Raw genomic sequence first — 16,283 nt, 5'->3', positions numbered from 1 at the left:
GGCATCAGCAGTGGGGCGCCCTATGGCGCGCCACGTCATCAGTTTTATCCTCCTACCTCCTCACCTGTAGTGGGGCGCCCTAAGGCGCACCACATCATCATTTTATTGTTTTGTTTAATTAATTTAAATGTTTTCAAATAACAAGTAACAAGTAAATAAAAAACGTCTAAATAACAAATGGCGACGCATTAATAAAAAAAGTTACACCATTCAACTTACAAAAAAAAAACAACTAAGTCGGTGCAATTCCCAACTTTCGACGCAGCGCATCGATTAATGCCCGGATATATTCGGCTTCGTCGGGGTCGGTACACTTCTTGAGGGCCTTGTGCGTCTGCAATAACGTCCTCGCCATCGACGCTGTTGCCAACGACTCAAACGCGGTGGCCGTCTGGGTCGGGAGCGTTTCCGGGAACGGAGATGGGTTTGCAGCGATCGAGGATGAGGTCGCGGCCGCCTTCCCCTTGGCCTTCGCAGCCTTGACGCCGGGCGGACACCGGGAGGACACCGGTGTGCCGGAACTCCCTTCATCCACGTACGTCCGGTTGAGGTCAATCGGGTGATTGTCGCTGCCGCTGCTCGTGTAATCACCAGCTTCGGTGGTCTTCGTCCTCTTCGGCGCACCAGTGTGCAGAATTCCACCTTGGAACTTCTGCTTGTCCCTCAAGAGCGCCCAGATGGCCTCGTGCTTGAAGTCGTCGTACATCGACCGGTACGAACACAGCGCTTTAGCGCGCACGTCGCTCAAGCTCTCGCCGCTCCCCTGTGCCCGCGTGAACTTCTCGAACTCCGCCGCGTACAAGTTCACTTGCTTCTTCACTTGATCCCAGCGCTTGCGGAGTTGCTCACGTTTGCGCTTGTAAGCGGTCGGCGGCTTGGCCTCATTGTAGAGGCCGGCGATGCGCTCCCAGTACGCGCCCTGCCTCTGGTTGTTCGCGAAAATCGGGTTTTCCGATATATCTACCCAACACCGGGCCAAAATAAGGGTTTCATCGTCGGTGTAGTTCGTACGGCCGGGGGCGTACTCATCGCAATTTCCGGGAGGCGGCAACTTCTGCGCCCGCTGCCGGTTCCGCTTCTTTTTGGCTGGGGCGGAAGCGGTAGCGGCGAGTTCGGGATCGGCCGCTGCGGCGTCAAGGCGGGAGGGAGCGCTTGGTTAGTTTGGAGACGGCTCCATGTCAGACAACCCGTACGATTCCGTACTGAAATCGGGATCGTACTGGGTGTCGGCGTCGAACGAACGATATTCGTCGGGTTCTGTACCCGGCCAACGCGCCTCTCCGCTAAACATAGGACTATTGGGACTTGAATCCATTTCGTAGTAATTATGTAAATGTAATAAGTTTCGAAAGTGAAATCGTGAAATGAAATTACAAATGAACTCTATTTATAAAAAAACGAAACCGCGTGCCATCGTCCGCGTCGATCATCCGCGTAGCCCACAGTGGGGCGGACGATGGCGCAGACGATGGGCATAGTCCGCGCTATACTCCGCGCCCTTAGTATAGGGCGCGACGATCGTTCGCGGCCAATATCACGCACCCGCAATGGGGCGGATGATGGCGGGCGCGGACGATGCGCGCCATCGGGCGTGCCATCGTCCGCCCCATTGCGGATGGCCTAATAATGCGTTTGACCCTTGAAGAAAAAATATCATAGAAACTTGATTTTCTACTATTTTGGACGGATAGGCGCCATATTTTTAGAGAAGCATCTCCAAGGGGAGAAGGTATATAGAAAATGTATATTGTGTATTTACTTTCTTAAAAGTGAAATATATCCTTCTAAAAAGTACTGTCTCCGTTCCACAGTAATAGGGGCATTTCATTTTCTGCACTCGTTTTGAAAAAATGATATTAAATAGTTAAAGTGGAGAGAGAGTAAAGTAAGAGAGAGAATAATGTAGAGAATAGTCTTATCTACAATATTCTCTCTCTTAATTTACTTTTTCTCCACTTTAACTATTTATAATTATTTTTTCAAAATGAGTTCACAAAATTAAATGTTTCTATTACTGTGGAACCGAGGGAGTAACACATTCCAAAGGAAAAAAGTATATAGAACGGTAAATTATCTTTAAAAAAATAAAATAATAGTAAAAAATGCATTAAAAATATATAGTGTAATATCTTCTCAAATACATTTCCCCTTGGAGAAGGTTTTTCCTGAAAAGAAGGTGTATATGGTAGTTATAAAATTTTACCTCTCCATTGATGGGGAGGTAAAAATACCTCTTCAGAATGGGAAAATGTATAATACTTCACCCCTTGAGAATGATTTTTCATGATAAAAAGGTAAATATGATAGTTATATTAGTTTACCTCTTCCCTTGGAGATGCTCTTAGAGTGTGTTTGAATTGGTAGATAGGGACATATAAAGTGCATTTAATGGTCAAATCTAGTGTTTTATATATTTGTTAAATTTTCTGTGTGACTCGTTCAATGGCCAGGGTCTCTTGAATTAAGGCTGAAAAATGGTGTTTTATTATTATGGAAAATTAAGTGATAATAATATGTGCAACACTATATCAATCTTAAATTACGTGGAATTTACCAATATAACCCTCAGCCTTGGAAATATAGAAAAAGTCAGGGGATATTTTTGAAATTTCATATTATAGTGTAGCTTTAAATAACAAATCAAACATGTGATATTAAGGACTATAAATAGGATATAATCAATTCAAACACCATTATAAATAGAAAACCAAGAAAAGGATTTCTACAAAATGACTATGAATGTGTTCTTATCTAAATGAAATATAAGCTTCAATTCAAATACACCCTTACTATATCAATTCCTTACGCAATATTGATTGATTTGAGCACACCACATAATAATATATTCGGATTATTGAATTTGTACTCATCATTCTCATAGTAAAAAAAGGCCGATTGAAGCCCGTCTTAAATAAACCAGACCCATTCGTCCTGCGTAAAAATCTTTGTTAAATAAAGATGGTGTATCTAAGGCATTACCCTTGATAGTGAAACACGACCCTATTTTACATTCTACTTAATTAAGTAATTTATTAATCAATATAATAATGATGCAAACATTTACCATTTCAACCTTTAAAAAAAATGAGAATAATTAATTTGGCTTCGTAATCAACTTTTAGAACCAAAAATGGCGGAGAGAATCTCGTGCTCTAACCCTCCTCCTCCGTTACTACTTCCAACACTCATACCAAAATAAAATACTGCTCAAATCCTCCTACTCTATTACTACTCCCAACACTCGTAACAAAATAAAATAATTGTAGCAAAAAAGGTGATTCCGTCGCTTGACGGCCCCACACTTCGGCCCGACATCATGGGAGGGGGTTCAATCACGGTACGCAGTAGCTCGTTAGGGCATACGCAATGGGCGGACGATGGCACGCCCGATGGCGCGCATCGTCCGCGCCATCCATCGTCCGCACCCATTGCGGGTGCACGCCATAGGGCGCGGACGATAGTCGCGCCCTATACTTCGGTCGCGGAGGATAGCGCGGACGATGGCCATCGTCAGCGCCATCGTCCGCCCCATTGCGGCTGTCGCGGACGATGGCCATCGTCCGCGCCATCGTCCGCCCCATTGTGGAGGTCGCGAACGATCAACCGCGGACGATGACACGCGGTTTCGTTTTTTTATAAATACCGTCCATTTGTAACATTTCATTTCACTCGATTTCATTTTCAAAACTTACAATTACATAATTACTACGAAATGGATCCAAGCCCCAATAGTCCTACGTTTAGCGCAGGGGCGCATTGGCCGGGTACAGAACCCGGCGATTATCGTTCGTTCGACACCAACGCCCATTACGATCCCGATTTCAGTACGGAATCGTATGGGTTGTCTGACATGGAGCCGTCTTCGCACCGCCTAACCGCATCGGCCGATCCCGACCCCGCCGCGACCGCTTCCGCCCCAGCCAGAAAGAAGCGGAACCGGCAGTGGGCGCAAAAGTTGCCGCCTCCCGGTGATTGCGATGAGTACGCCCCCGGCCGTACGAACTACAACGACGACGAAACTCTCACCTTGGCCCGGTGTTGGGTAGATATATCGGAAGATCCGATATTCGCGAACAACCAGCGACATATCGCGTACTGGGAAAGCATCGCGGACCTCTACAATTCGGTGAAGCCGCCGACTGCGTACAAGCGCAAGCGTGAGCAACTCCGCAAGCACTGGGATCAAGTCAAGAAGCAAGTGAACTTGTACGCGGCGGAGTTCGAGAAGTTCACGCGGTCACAGGGAGCGGCGAGAGCGCGAGCGACGTGCGCGCTAAAGCGCTATTGTCGTACCGGTCGATGTACGACGACTTCAAGCACGAGGCCATCTGGGCGCTCTTGAGGGACAAGCAGAAGTTCCAAGGTGGAATTCTGCACACTGGTGCGCCGAAGAGGACGAAGACCACTGAAGCTGGTGATTACACGAGCAGCGGCAGCGGCAACCACCCGGTTGACCTCAACCGGACGTACGTGGATAAAGGGAGTTCCGGCACACCGGTGTCCTTCTGGCGTCCTCCCGGCGTCAAGGCTGCGAAGGCCAAGGGGAAGGCGACCGCGACCTCATCGTCGACCGCTGCAACCAAAGCTCCGGTCCCGGTAGAGCTCCCGACCCAGACGGCCACCGCGTTTGAGTCGTCAGCAACATCGTCGATGGCAAGGACGATGTTGCAGACGCACAGGGCCCTCAAGAAGTGTACCGACCCCGACGAAGCCGAATATCTCCGGGCGTTACTCGATGAGCTGCGTCGGAAGTTGGGAATTGGTCCGACTTAGTTTTTTTTATATTAGTTCAATGATGTAACTTTTTTTTATTAAAACTTCGCCGTTTGTTATTTAGACCGTTTTTTATTTACTCGTTACTTGTTATTTGAAAACAATAAATTAATTAAACAAAACAATAAAATGATGATGTGGCGCGCCATAGGGCGCACCTTAGGGCGCCCCACTGCAGGTGGGGAGGTAGGAGGATAAAACTGCTGACGTGGCGCGCCATAGGGCGCCCCATTGCTAATGCTCTTAAGGGGGAGACCTTAACCCACTGACTGTCAGAAGCCCATCTCCCAAGGTCTCACACTTGTGCCTGGGAGATGGAGCCTCACACTTATGCCTGAGAGATGGAAGTATCACACTTATGCCTGAGAGATGGAAGTAACTACACGACAGCAGTGGGATTCGAACCCAGCTCATTGCAGCAAGATCTGCCCCTCAGTTTCCACGACAGCGGTGGGATTCGAACCCAGATTCATTGCAACAAGATCCGCCCCTCCGTTGCCAACTGCGCCGGCGGGCATAAAATAATGTTAGTCTAGTTTGTTGCGAGAGTAGGAATATAGTAAGTGTTGGTAGGAGATCCTCTCCTCAAAAATGGATATTAGTCTAGTTTCTTTCCGGCAGAGCTGACTGCAAATCTCCGCTGTAATTCAAGCTCCGCCCAACGAAATCATGGCGGTCGGAGCTACCAGAAAAATATCAGCCGCCTCTGCCAGGGCTCACTGTTACGATCCTCCTATATCTTAGGTTCCCCAAATATTTAGTTATATTTTTATTCCCCATATCTTTTGATTCATAGTATATTTTCATATCTTGTTTTCTTGTTCCCTAAGCTAGTATTCTAGTATTATAAATAGGGCTAGGTTGTTATCTTTTTATTCATTGAATGAAGAAATAATATTCCCACATTACTTGTGCAATACTCCTTATCAAACCTTGAAGACTGCCGACGGAGGAAGTTCTCCGCGCCAGCCACGAATTGAGCCGCCGACCCCAACGTTCGGGGCGCCGGATTGGTGTGTTGCGAGTGTAATCGCAGGATTTCTTTGTTAAGAGAATTGTGCTCTTAACAACTGGTGCTTTCATCCAGAGCTCAACCATGGTCGATCAGCCCCGACGTTTCACGGCGAGTGGCTACCTCGGTGACGGATGGCAGCGGATACGACGAGACGACCCGGAGTCAAGCAGCGCGCTGCGCAATGGATCAGGGGCGCTCGTACCTACTTTGTCAGCGCTCGACAAAATTATGGCAAGATTTGATCAATTGGAATTTAAATTGGATGCGAGGGATAGAAGGGTTGATAGGTTGAAGGCCACACGCCTTCCCAAACCGGATCAACCATATTTTTCGGTCGACGGGGACGTCGATGGGTATCGTTCCCAGGGAGACGTCTGGCCGACCGACGAGGACGGCCCCCCAGTTTTCAATCACGGCAGGCGTGTCCGTTGTGGGGATGTCCGCCGGCGTAGGGGCACGGGTCGTGATTTAAACAGGCGAGAGGCAGGGCTCGCACAGCCTGGCTCTGGCACGATTCCATATCGCGCGCACACTGCTTCGTGGCCTCGCACGAGCTGGGATAGACCAGCAGCTCGCGTCACAACGGAGTTTGATAGGGGTTTTCGGGGGTACCGACAGCCTACATCGTGGGACCCCCCCATCAACCGCCCCTCCGGTTGGGATCCTCCCGGTAACCGACCAATACCGAGCTTCCAGCCCTACGACCCACCACGGTCATGGCAGCCCTCTTGTTGGGAACCACCGCCTCACCGTGCATCGCAAGGATACTCGGATTATGATCAGCCACCACAGTGTCTGCCTAGTCGTTGGGATACACCCAGGCGACAAACCGATCACTTCCGGAAGCAGCGCAGCCCACGCCCGAGCACACAACCTTGGCGCCCTGAAATCATGGGGTTTGAAGAAAAGATGGTGGATGAAGAATTTTGCTATGAAATCGAATTGATTCCCGGCTGCCATTCTTCAAGCCTGGATCAAGAATCAGATGCTCATCAGGAAAAAAATGATTCCTCGAACTGGATGGGTAGTTTTCTTGAAGAGGCTGATGATTCAAAATCATCTCTAGTAGATGATAATAATCATGATAAGGCTACTTTTGATGATGATGAGTTCACAAAGATGGAATGCCATTCTGTGAAGATGAGTGATGATTCGGACTTGCTTTGGGATGTGGTGGGAGTGACTGATTCATCTTCATCATGTGTTGATAATTGTTCACACTATAAGTGTTTGGACTCTGATGATGATTATGAAGATGATAGAGTAGATGGTGATGAGAGGCGTTCCTACAACCTCACTGCTGCGGAGTTCCAGCTGGTAAGAGTCCTTGTGCAGCGATTCATGGAGGACAAGCAGTTTGGGGGGCGTAGGAATGATGCCGGCGTCAGGAGCCGGTGCATGATCCGGAGCCTCCTCCAAGTCCCAGCCATCGAGGATGATTTTGTGAAGACGAAGGCGAGAGAGGAAAGGGACGGCGTAGAAATGTTGGTGGGAGTCATAAGTGAAATGATGGTGATCATGTTCCTAATCGCATTTGATCCAGGAGGTGACGTTTCAATGCTTTTGCTATCGTCGACTGTGCCCGTGGTTCCATGGTTCCCACCTTGAGGACAAGGTGGATTTTAACCATGGGGGAGTTGTTACGATCCTCCTATATCTTAGGTTCCCCAAATATTTAGTTATCTTTTTATTCCCCATATCTTTTGATTCATAGTATATTTTCATATCTTGTTTTCTTGTTCCCTAAGCTAGTATTCTAGTATTATAAATAGGGCTAGGTTGTTATCTTTTTATTCATTGAATGAAGAAATAATATTCCCACATTACTTGTGCAATACTCCTTATCAAACCTTGAAGACTGCCGACGGAGGAAGTTCTCCGCGCCAGCCACGAATTGAGCCGCCGACCCCAACGTTCGGGGCGCCGGATTGGTGTGTTGCGAGTGTAATCGCAGGATTTCTTTGTTAAGAGAATTGTGCTCTTAACACTCACACTGAAAATCCAACACCAAAGCTTCTTCTCAAATTTCAGGCAATCATCTCGTTTCCTCAATTTGCACGCTCTCATTTCTATTTTTTCCGAATTAACGAAATATTGTATGCTTTCGGAATCAACATAAGAATTAGCGATTCATGCGTAGTGTGGACTTGATTTTGTAATTTGGCTATTTGTGTGTTATGGGGATAATAATGTATGAAAGTTTGTGTGAATCTGATTCTGGTGCAGTAGGTCGTATTTGAGATCCCTCAGTAGTCAATTTCACTATCTATTGTGCAATTTTAGTTTGGAGTTATGAGAAAACCTTTGCATTTTGGTTGCATGATACTGATTGAATCCACCTATAGAGTCTGATTAGAAAATCTCAGACCTCCATTTGTGGCTCTGTTGTTATGTTTGATGAAATTTCTTATGGTAATTGATTCAGGGATCCTCATCAAACTACTGTTAGTTGGCTGGTTGGTTTTGGAAAAATTCCAAGAAGAGACGATAAGGCAAAATGTATCTGCCATTTGGACCCTGAAAACACAAGATTCCAGCCATGGTATAGACGCGAGAGGCTCTCGCGTGTTTTAATTAAACACGCTTGAAGCTCTCGCGTGGTTTAAAAGTATAGACGCATCACCTTAATGCGTGTTTAAAGTAAAACACGCGACACGCTCTCGCGTGTATTAAAAGAGAGACGCGTCTACCTCTCGCGTGTTTAAAGTAAACACGCAACACGCTCTCGCGTATCTCCCTTGCTTCACATATTCACTCCAGACTGCAGAACATACGGATTACGCGAAGAGGAGGCGAAGAGGAGACGAAAACCGGCGAAAATTCTGCCCAACCAGCGAAATTCGAAGCCTAATCTTGAATTTGAAGTGTTGTTAGGTAACTTTCAACCCTTATTTGCGTTTTTATTGGTATAATTTAGGTGGGTATAATAGTTAGGGTTCATGTGGTAGAAAGTATTTTGTTGAATTTGGTGTTGAATTATTCAATTTGGTTGATGTTTTGTTGAATTTGGTGGTATTTTGGTGAATGTGATTGATATTTTGTTGAATTATTGAATATGGTTGAATTTGATGTTGAATTATTGAATATGGTGTTAATTAGTTGAATTTGATGTTAATTTGTTGAATTTAGTTGAATTTGGTGTTGAATTATTCAATTTGGTTGATTTTATCTTGAATTTGGTTGTATTTGATGTTGAATTATTCAATTTGGTTGATGTTTTGTTGAATTTGGTGGTATTTTGTTGCATTTGGTGTTAATTTGGTTGAATTTATTAAGTGAATTTTTTTTATAAAATTTGGTTTATAATTAAACATGTTAAATTTTGATTATATTAGGATGTCGCGATATGGACCAGGTCACCAGAAGATCCTTCTGTTTTGCATTATCAGCACAGTCATATATCACGCAAGGCGTGGGCAGGCCAGGAAACAACCCCGTTCAATCGTATATGCATCCAACTCAATTCCAATTTTTTCACATATCATTGAAACAAGTTGATAATAAGATATCTTTTCATTCAATATAATAAATGATTTTGCACGAGGGGATCATAAGCAACACCCAAACCTGGGAGCTGAATAATTCTCCCATCCCAATATAAACTCACAAACACCATTAAACCTGCAAAATAAGTACGACATAACATCATATACTATAAATTCAACATACTTAAATAAATATTGAACAAAATTAAAACCGAAAATTCAATACCAAGTTCAATGCCATAAACCCTAAATCTATACCTAACTAACATATAGCAATGATAATTGAAATTAATAGTCAAAAATTACCTAACACCACTTCAAATAGGAATTAGAGTATCAAAATTTTGGATTCACTACGATTTTCGCCGGCTAGAGACGTTAGCCGTCGCTGAGTGCGAGAGAATGAGCGAGCCGGAAGTGAATTCGCGAGTGGAAAGTGAGGTCTCTGCCGTCTGGGCTCGAATTTGTGTCCAACGTAACACGCGAGAGCGTGTCGCGTGTTTAACGAAACACGCGTTTTCCTGATGCGTGTTATGTATACACGCGATAGCTTGATGCGTGTTTTAATTAAAACACGCGAGAGCTTCTCGCGTCTATACCATGGCTGGAATCTTGTTTTTTCAGGGTCCAAATGGCGGATACAATTTGCCATGACGTCCATTCATGGAATTTACCCTTGGTTTTCTAGCTTGGGCTTATCAAGCAGTAAGGCCTCCTCCACCAAAGACAAGTGGCTTGCAATACGGGCCTCCCGTTACCGCATCTAGAGTACAGCTCAAGGACGGGAGGTACTTGGCTTACAAGGAGTCTGGTGTGCCGAAGGATGTAGCAAAACACAAAATAGTGTTTATCCATGGATTTGATAATTGCAGGCATCATGTTTCTGCAATGACGGCTAACCTCTCCCCTGTAAGGACGCTTCCTTTCACGTTACTTGAAGAATTTCCGTTGATCAATATTTACATCACGTAGAGCTTTGTAGACTGTTTTATTTATGAACACAATTGCAGGACATTGTTGAAAGTAGAGGCATATACATTGTTTCGTTTGATAGACCTGGTTATGGAAAGAGTAGTCTTCACCCTACCCGGACTGTTAAGAGCTTAGCTTTTGACATTGAGGAGCTTGCTGATCAGTTGGAACTACAACCTAAATTCTATATTATTGGATTTTCCATGGGTGGACAGGTTGTCTGGAGCTGCCTTAAGTATATACCTCATAGGTGAAATTCATTTGCGCTGCTTTGTAGATAATGATATCAAGGGCTTTCCATTACATCTATACCTTCTCTGATTGTACCAACATATTTTATTTTGAAACTGAGCAGACTAGCTGGAGCTGCTCTATTAACACCAGTTGTGAATCATTGGTGGCCTGGTTTCCCTTCAAACTTGTCTCAACAAGCATATAACATGCAGCTCAGACAAAACCAATGGGCTCTTCGTGTCGCTCACTACTTGCCATGGCTTACCTACTGGTGGAACACTCAGAAAGTATTCCCTGGTTCAAGTGTTATTGCTGTACGCCCAGAAATTTTTACTAATCCAGACAAAGAACTGCTTCCAAAGATTATTTCTTTGACCAAGGAGTATCGGGTAACATGTTTTACTTTCTTTTAAATTTTAATAGCAAAACTTACATATGAATTGTTTGGTTACTGGTTAGTAAGAGACTAAGAATATAAGTAAAAGTATGGCTATTCCCTCAGTGTTATTAGTTTTTTCCCCTTTCACTAAAGCCTATCAAATTTCACTAATTAATGAAAATTTTATTAAGAGAAAAGTTATCAAAGAAATCATACTCTCTCAATCTGAGCTCCAGAGAGAGACATCAACCCTTTCGTAGCTGCAAATAATCTTATCTTATGAAGAAAATATATGTTCTCATAGAGCTAAGCTGATCCAGAATGAGTATTGATAATTGATGTTTGTATCAAGTGACTAAATACCGATTAACAAGATTGAAGTGGTTCAGTTGACCTTGCTACATCTGGGAAATGATACCTCTCTACTGGTTCGTGTTTGTAGTTGTCTCAGAAGTCACTCTGTAGGCAGTGCAGCTATATCTATCGATATTAGTTGAATAATCTGATTCAAATGTTTGATGCACAAGGTTATAAAAGATATAAATAGGAAATGAGGAACGTATAAACTCAAAAAAAAATGAAGACGATGAAGCGTAATTTGGTCGGTGAGATGTTTCCCCTCCAACCATTAAGTTGGTGGTTCGAGTCATTACGGCCATGGCGGTAAATGGGAAACCAGAATTGGTCTCTTAAAAAAAACTCAATAAAAGATTAGAATCTTGATATTTTTCGATAGCTCCTTATGTTTGACAGTTTTTTATTGCATACTGTCTGATCTAGGATTGGTTAATTTGTCATGAAAGTAAAATACAGTAATGCAGCATTCTGTTCAATGCCAAAATGCCAAGTAAAATAGATGTCCCTCGAATTACATATCCTTATTCCTTCTTAATAAATGCAGAAGCTTGATAACATGTATAGTGTAATGTGTCGTCTTGTGTCATTCTACATTGTTGGTATGGCAAAATATTTTATTTTATTTCTTCACTTCAATGTGCTTGTTGATTAATGTTTTTTCATAATTAACCTTGTTGCACTCTCTTAACATCTTTCATTTTTTGAAATTAGAAAGAAAAATATCTTATGTTGCTTGGCTTACATGATCCAGGCAACACCAAGACAACAAGGCGAGTTTGAGTCTCTTCATCGTGATTTAATGATTGGTTTCGGGAGTTGGGACTTTGACCCAATGGATCTGAAAAATCCATTCTCGGAAGGTGGAGGTTCGGTTCACTTATGGCAGGGGGGATGATGATTATCTCGTTCCCATTACCCTGCAGCGTCACATTGCCAGCCGGCTTCCATGGATCCAATACCACGAGTTATCAGGTACTGGACATATGTTTCCATATGCTGATGGAATGGCAGACACCATCGTACAAGCACTGATAGGTTAAAAACAAAATGTTTCTGATACCCGTTTATGTATCTCAACTTTGTTAACTATTGAGTTTAGAGCTTCCACTGCTTTCTGAATTGCATGTTGTATTTTGTCTAAATAGGATAAAAATTTGTGTTAAAAGAAGGATGATGCTTTTTTGAATCATGTGAGATTGAAGTATGAATCTAGCTCAGCAAAATCCAATGCGTGTTGAGTGTTAATGAATTGTACAGCAAATAGAAGAATTGCATTTGACAAACGATGCATGATTGGTAGCCCTAGCTAGTGGTGAGGTTTAGGCAAGAATCTCCTCCTCATCTCTATAACCTGCTTAATGCTCAACCCAAACGCCTTCTCCAGAAGCACATCGTTGATTCCCGAACCAAACAGAACGTTGGGAATCTTCTGCGTCCCCGGATTCTGGCTGTTGAAGCATCCGAATACAGTCGCAGGCCTTTTCCCAACGTTCATCTGGAAATGCACCAGTCCTCTCGGGAACACCATCACGTCCCCCCGCTTGATGACCTTGGCGAACACGCGGTTCGTGGAGTCCACAAACCCAGCGTACACCTTCCCGTGCAGCACGTACACCATCTCCGTCGCCCTAGGGTGGAAATGCGGCGGGTTGATCCCGCCGGGCTTCAGATCCGCGCGCACCGCCGACATTCCCAGTGTGTTCAGCCCCGGGAACACGGCGTGGTTTACTGGAGAGGATGATAGCCCCGTGTCCGAGAAATTGCCGGCTGATCTGATGCCGGTAAACACGAAGTCATCCGGCGTCGCCAGCGTCGGGTTTTCGCAGGCGGTAGTCGATGATGGAATGCAGAAATCCAAGACAGGGTCTGGATCTGAAGCTAGACTGGAGACGGAGAGATACAGAAGGAGAAAACCTAGTGATTTATGCATTTTGAATTTTATGAATTTTGAAATGGAGGTAAGCATGTGTTTTATAGGGGTTCGATTGGTTGCCTTGAAACAATAGGTTAGTGGAATGTTTTCCTGCATTTTCCTCTGTTTGGTTCACTTTTGGAAAAAGTTTTTTGACCCGGAAAACTATCCTGACCCGTCTTAGTTTTTGGGATAGTTAACCACTTTATTGAGCTATCTCTAACCTCCCACCACCCCTGCGATATAGTTGTATCCATGGCTCCATCAATTAATGCTAAATTAGATTTTACCAATTTATCCTTCATCTACCTCAGCAAAAATTGCTGCAATCTGCTTCATTGAGCGGAAGCATTCCTAACCCCCAATTAGGGCGCACAGAAATTGGGTAAATAGGGCGGAAGAAATTGGGTAAATTGCTGCAATCTGACAAATAATTTTAACGAAGAATTGGGATAATGCGAATATATACTTGTGCGATCAATCACATCATAAACCACCAACCAGTTCACCATAGCACAACAAAATTTAAATCGACTCTCACCGGTAAACAATTTATATCTACTTGGATGGACATAAGTTTGTGCTTCGTCCTTAGAGCTCGAACCCACGCGCAGAGATTGGAAGGAGGCTTTCCAATAGTTCTACGCTGTCAATGAAAATGGGAGGAAGAGAATGAAATTTTAATATATGTAGAATGGGTGAAAAATAAGGTGGCGGGATTCTAAAATTTTCGCCCCCTTTTTACCGCTAAATTAGGGTTCAAGGGTAACATGGGGTTTACAAATTAATTCAAGGGATATAGTGGTCTTTTTGGATGCATATCATATTATTTTGCTATTTGAACCAACATACGAAAATGCAGCGGAAGAATTCTTAATCTGCAACCAAACAATGAATAAGGTTACCTATCTCTACCATGAAAAGTTAGAAAGTATTGTAAAGTAGTGATAGTATTTGCTCTCCTACATTTTCTAACATTTTCTAGATGTATTGTGGCAATAGCTTTTGTATGCCACTTTACTACAACACATGATAAACCTACCCAAAACAAAAGTCAATAAATTTAAATGAGAACAATAAAGTTTAAGTGAAGAATTGATAAAAGAAGAAAACCAATAAAGTAAATATAAAACTAAAAATCACTAATTTGATGTACGATTGAAAGGAAGCAACATTGAGCTTTTTTGAGAAAAAAAAATAGTGGTGGGGTTTGCAACATTGATGATGCATAGGTGGGTAGTAGCACACTCCATGATCATGAAATAGAGGGAGTGATTGGGATAAAGTAGGAAGAAAATAATTATTGTTGCTAATTATTATTTATTTGACTTTATTTAGTGGAAATGCGGTTCCATACCATTATTCCGAGCATCTGTTTTACTTATTCACATATATAGCACCAGTTCTTTTTTTATATGTAAATCAATTATGCGAATTAGTGGGCCCGGCAACTCGAATGGATTTAATTGCACAATCAAATTGTCCAACAACAATTTTTTAAATTTTCTTACGCATTTTAAATTTTTAAGTGCAAATTTTTGATCCTATTGGATTTGTAGTACTACATAATTTGATCTTTCATTTCTATTTTCCGGTTCACGTCCTCACAGGTATATTACATCAGCAACCCTCTTAGTATTTAACTATCTCCAATATTATACCATTATGTATTATCTTACTTCTTAGTCTTTCAGTATTCAATTGATCATAATTATCATAAACCTAATTATCAATCTTTACATACCTATACACACATAATTATTCATCCGAATTTTTGTATTTATATTTCCATTTCAATAAATGTATTTCAAACTAATAATGTATGATAAAAAAAATAATGTAAATATGCAAAAATTCAAACCAAATGATCAATAGAATAAAAAATTGGAGCAAGTGAGAATAATATAAAAATGTTAATTTCTATGACAATGATTATTACAGTATATTGTTGGAGTTTAGTATAAGCTCTAACATGATTTTGAAATAGTATATTTTTTCTTGTTTTTCTTTTCTTTGTTGTTTGTGTTCGATTTAATGTGCTTGTTTGCATTTCATCTCATATCAGTTCTCATATTAATTTCACTTAAATTTGGATTGTTTTATTACCAGCATTAGTACTAATAATCTTCTTACCACTATTTTGGTTGAAAAAGGTTTAACTTCAAATGCTCATAGAAACAATTTTGGAGTTAGTCAGGCTGCATGAACTCCTTTATGTTTATGGAGTTTGGAACACTCGGCTACATCTTCCATTCTGATGTTTTCATACTGCTAAGCTACTTATTTTGTTATTTAACTGAATTAATTGGGATTTCAAATCTTCATCCTACTATCCATATTTATTTGTATGTGTTGGTTTCAAGTTTGAAAAGGCTTGGTTATGGGTGGCTTTTACTTGATTATATTATGTAAAAGATTGTGTTAAAATCGCTTTAATCTTGATAATCAAGTCTCATCTACATAAGTATGGATAACCTTCCTACCTTATAAAGCATTTTAAGGGGGCGATTGACCCATTTCTAATATGGTATCATAGCACGTCCAAGTCAATGATGGTTCTCTTATCTTTTGTCTTGTTTACCTCACGAGTGAAGTTTTGATTCTCGTTACGGTCCACATCGATGACGGATCTCTTATCTCTTGACTTGTCTACCACACATGTGGAAGTCCGATGTTCGTTCCAGCCTACACGTGCAGGGGCGTGTTATTTGCATCATCTGTATAAGCGTGGATGATCTTCCTCCCTTATGGGGACTTTTAAGGAGGTGAGTGGCTCATTTCAAATAGGCTGGTTATTTGCATTTTCTTAGTACATGTAGTATACGTTACCGAATGGCTTCATGCCTTTGTTCTTTGTTCGAATTGGCAGTTAAGCAACTCAACTTAACCAATCTCACTTTATTAGGGTGTTTTTGGGCATCAAGGTTAAGATTATACTTGACTGTGATCCAAAGATGAAGCAGGCTCCATGATGTTTCTCTCCGATGTTGTGACCACCCAAGGAAGAGAAGTTATATGGACCTAACCGGCAGCTGCAGTTGCTGCCCCTAATGTGTTGGTTGCAATTCTCTGTACGATTCTCTCCTGTAGAACTTTTGTAGATAATAGAGTTTGTAAAATTTTGATCCTACAACTTCTTTATATATTGCACATCCC

The 16,283-nt window shown here is 42.4% G+C and overlaps 1 protein-coding gene across 1 annotated transcript; it reads right to left on the bottom strand.

Moving 5' to 3' along the window:
- Positions 1-12,425: 12,425 nt before the first annotated feature.
- LOC121747862 (germin-like protein subfamily 3 member 2) lies at positions 12,426-13,544 on the bottom strand. The gene has a single exon (XM_042142006.1). The coding sequence runs from the start codon at positions 13,242-13,244 to the stop codon at positions 12,522-12,524; it is 723 nt and encodes a 240-aa protein (XP_041997940.1). The 5' UTR covers positions 13,245-13,544; the 3' UTR covers positions 12,426-12,521.
- Between the last annotated feature and the right edge of the window lie 2,739 nt (positions 13,545-16,283).

This window comes from Salvia splendens, chromosome 1 (assembly GCF_004379255.2).
Source record: "Salvia splendens isolate huo1 chromosome 1, SspV2, whole genome shotgun sequence".
NCBI lineage: Eukaryota > Viridiplantae > Streptophyta > Magnoliopsida > Lamiales > Lamiaceae > Salvia > Salvia splendens.
This window is presented reverse-complemented; position numbering and strand designations above follow the sequence as displayed.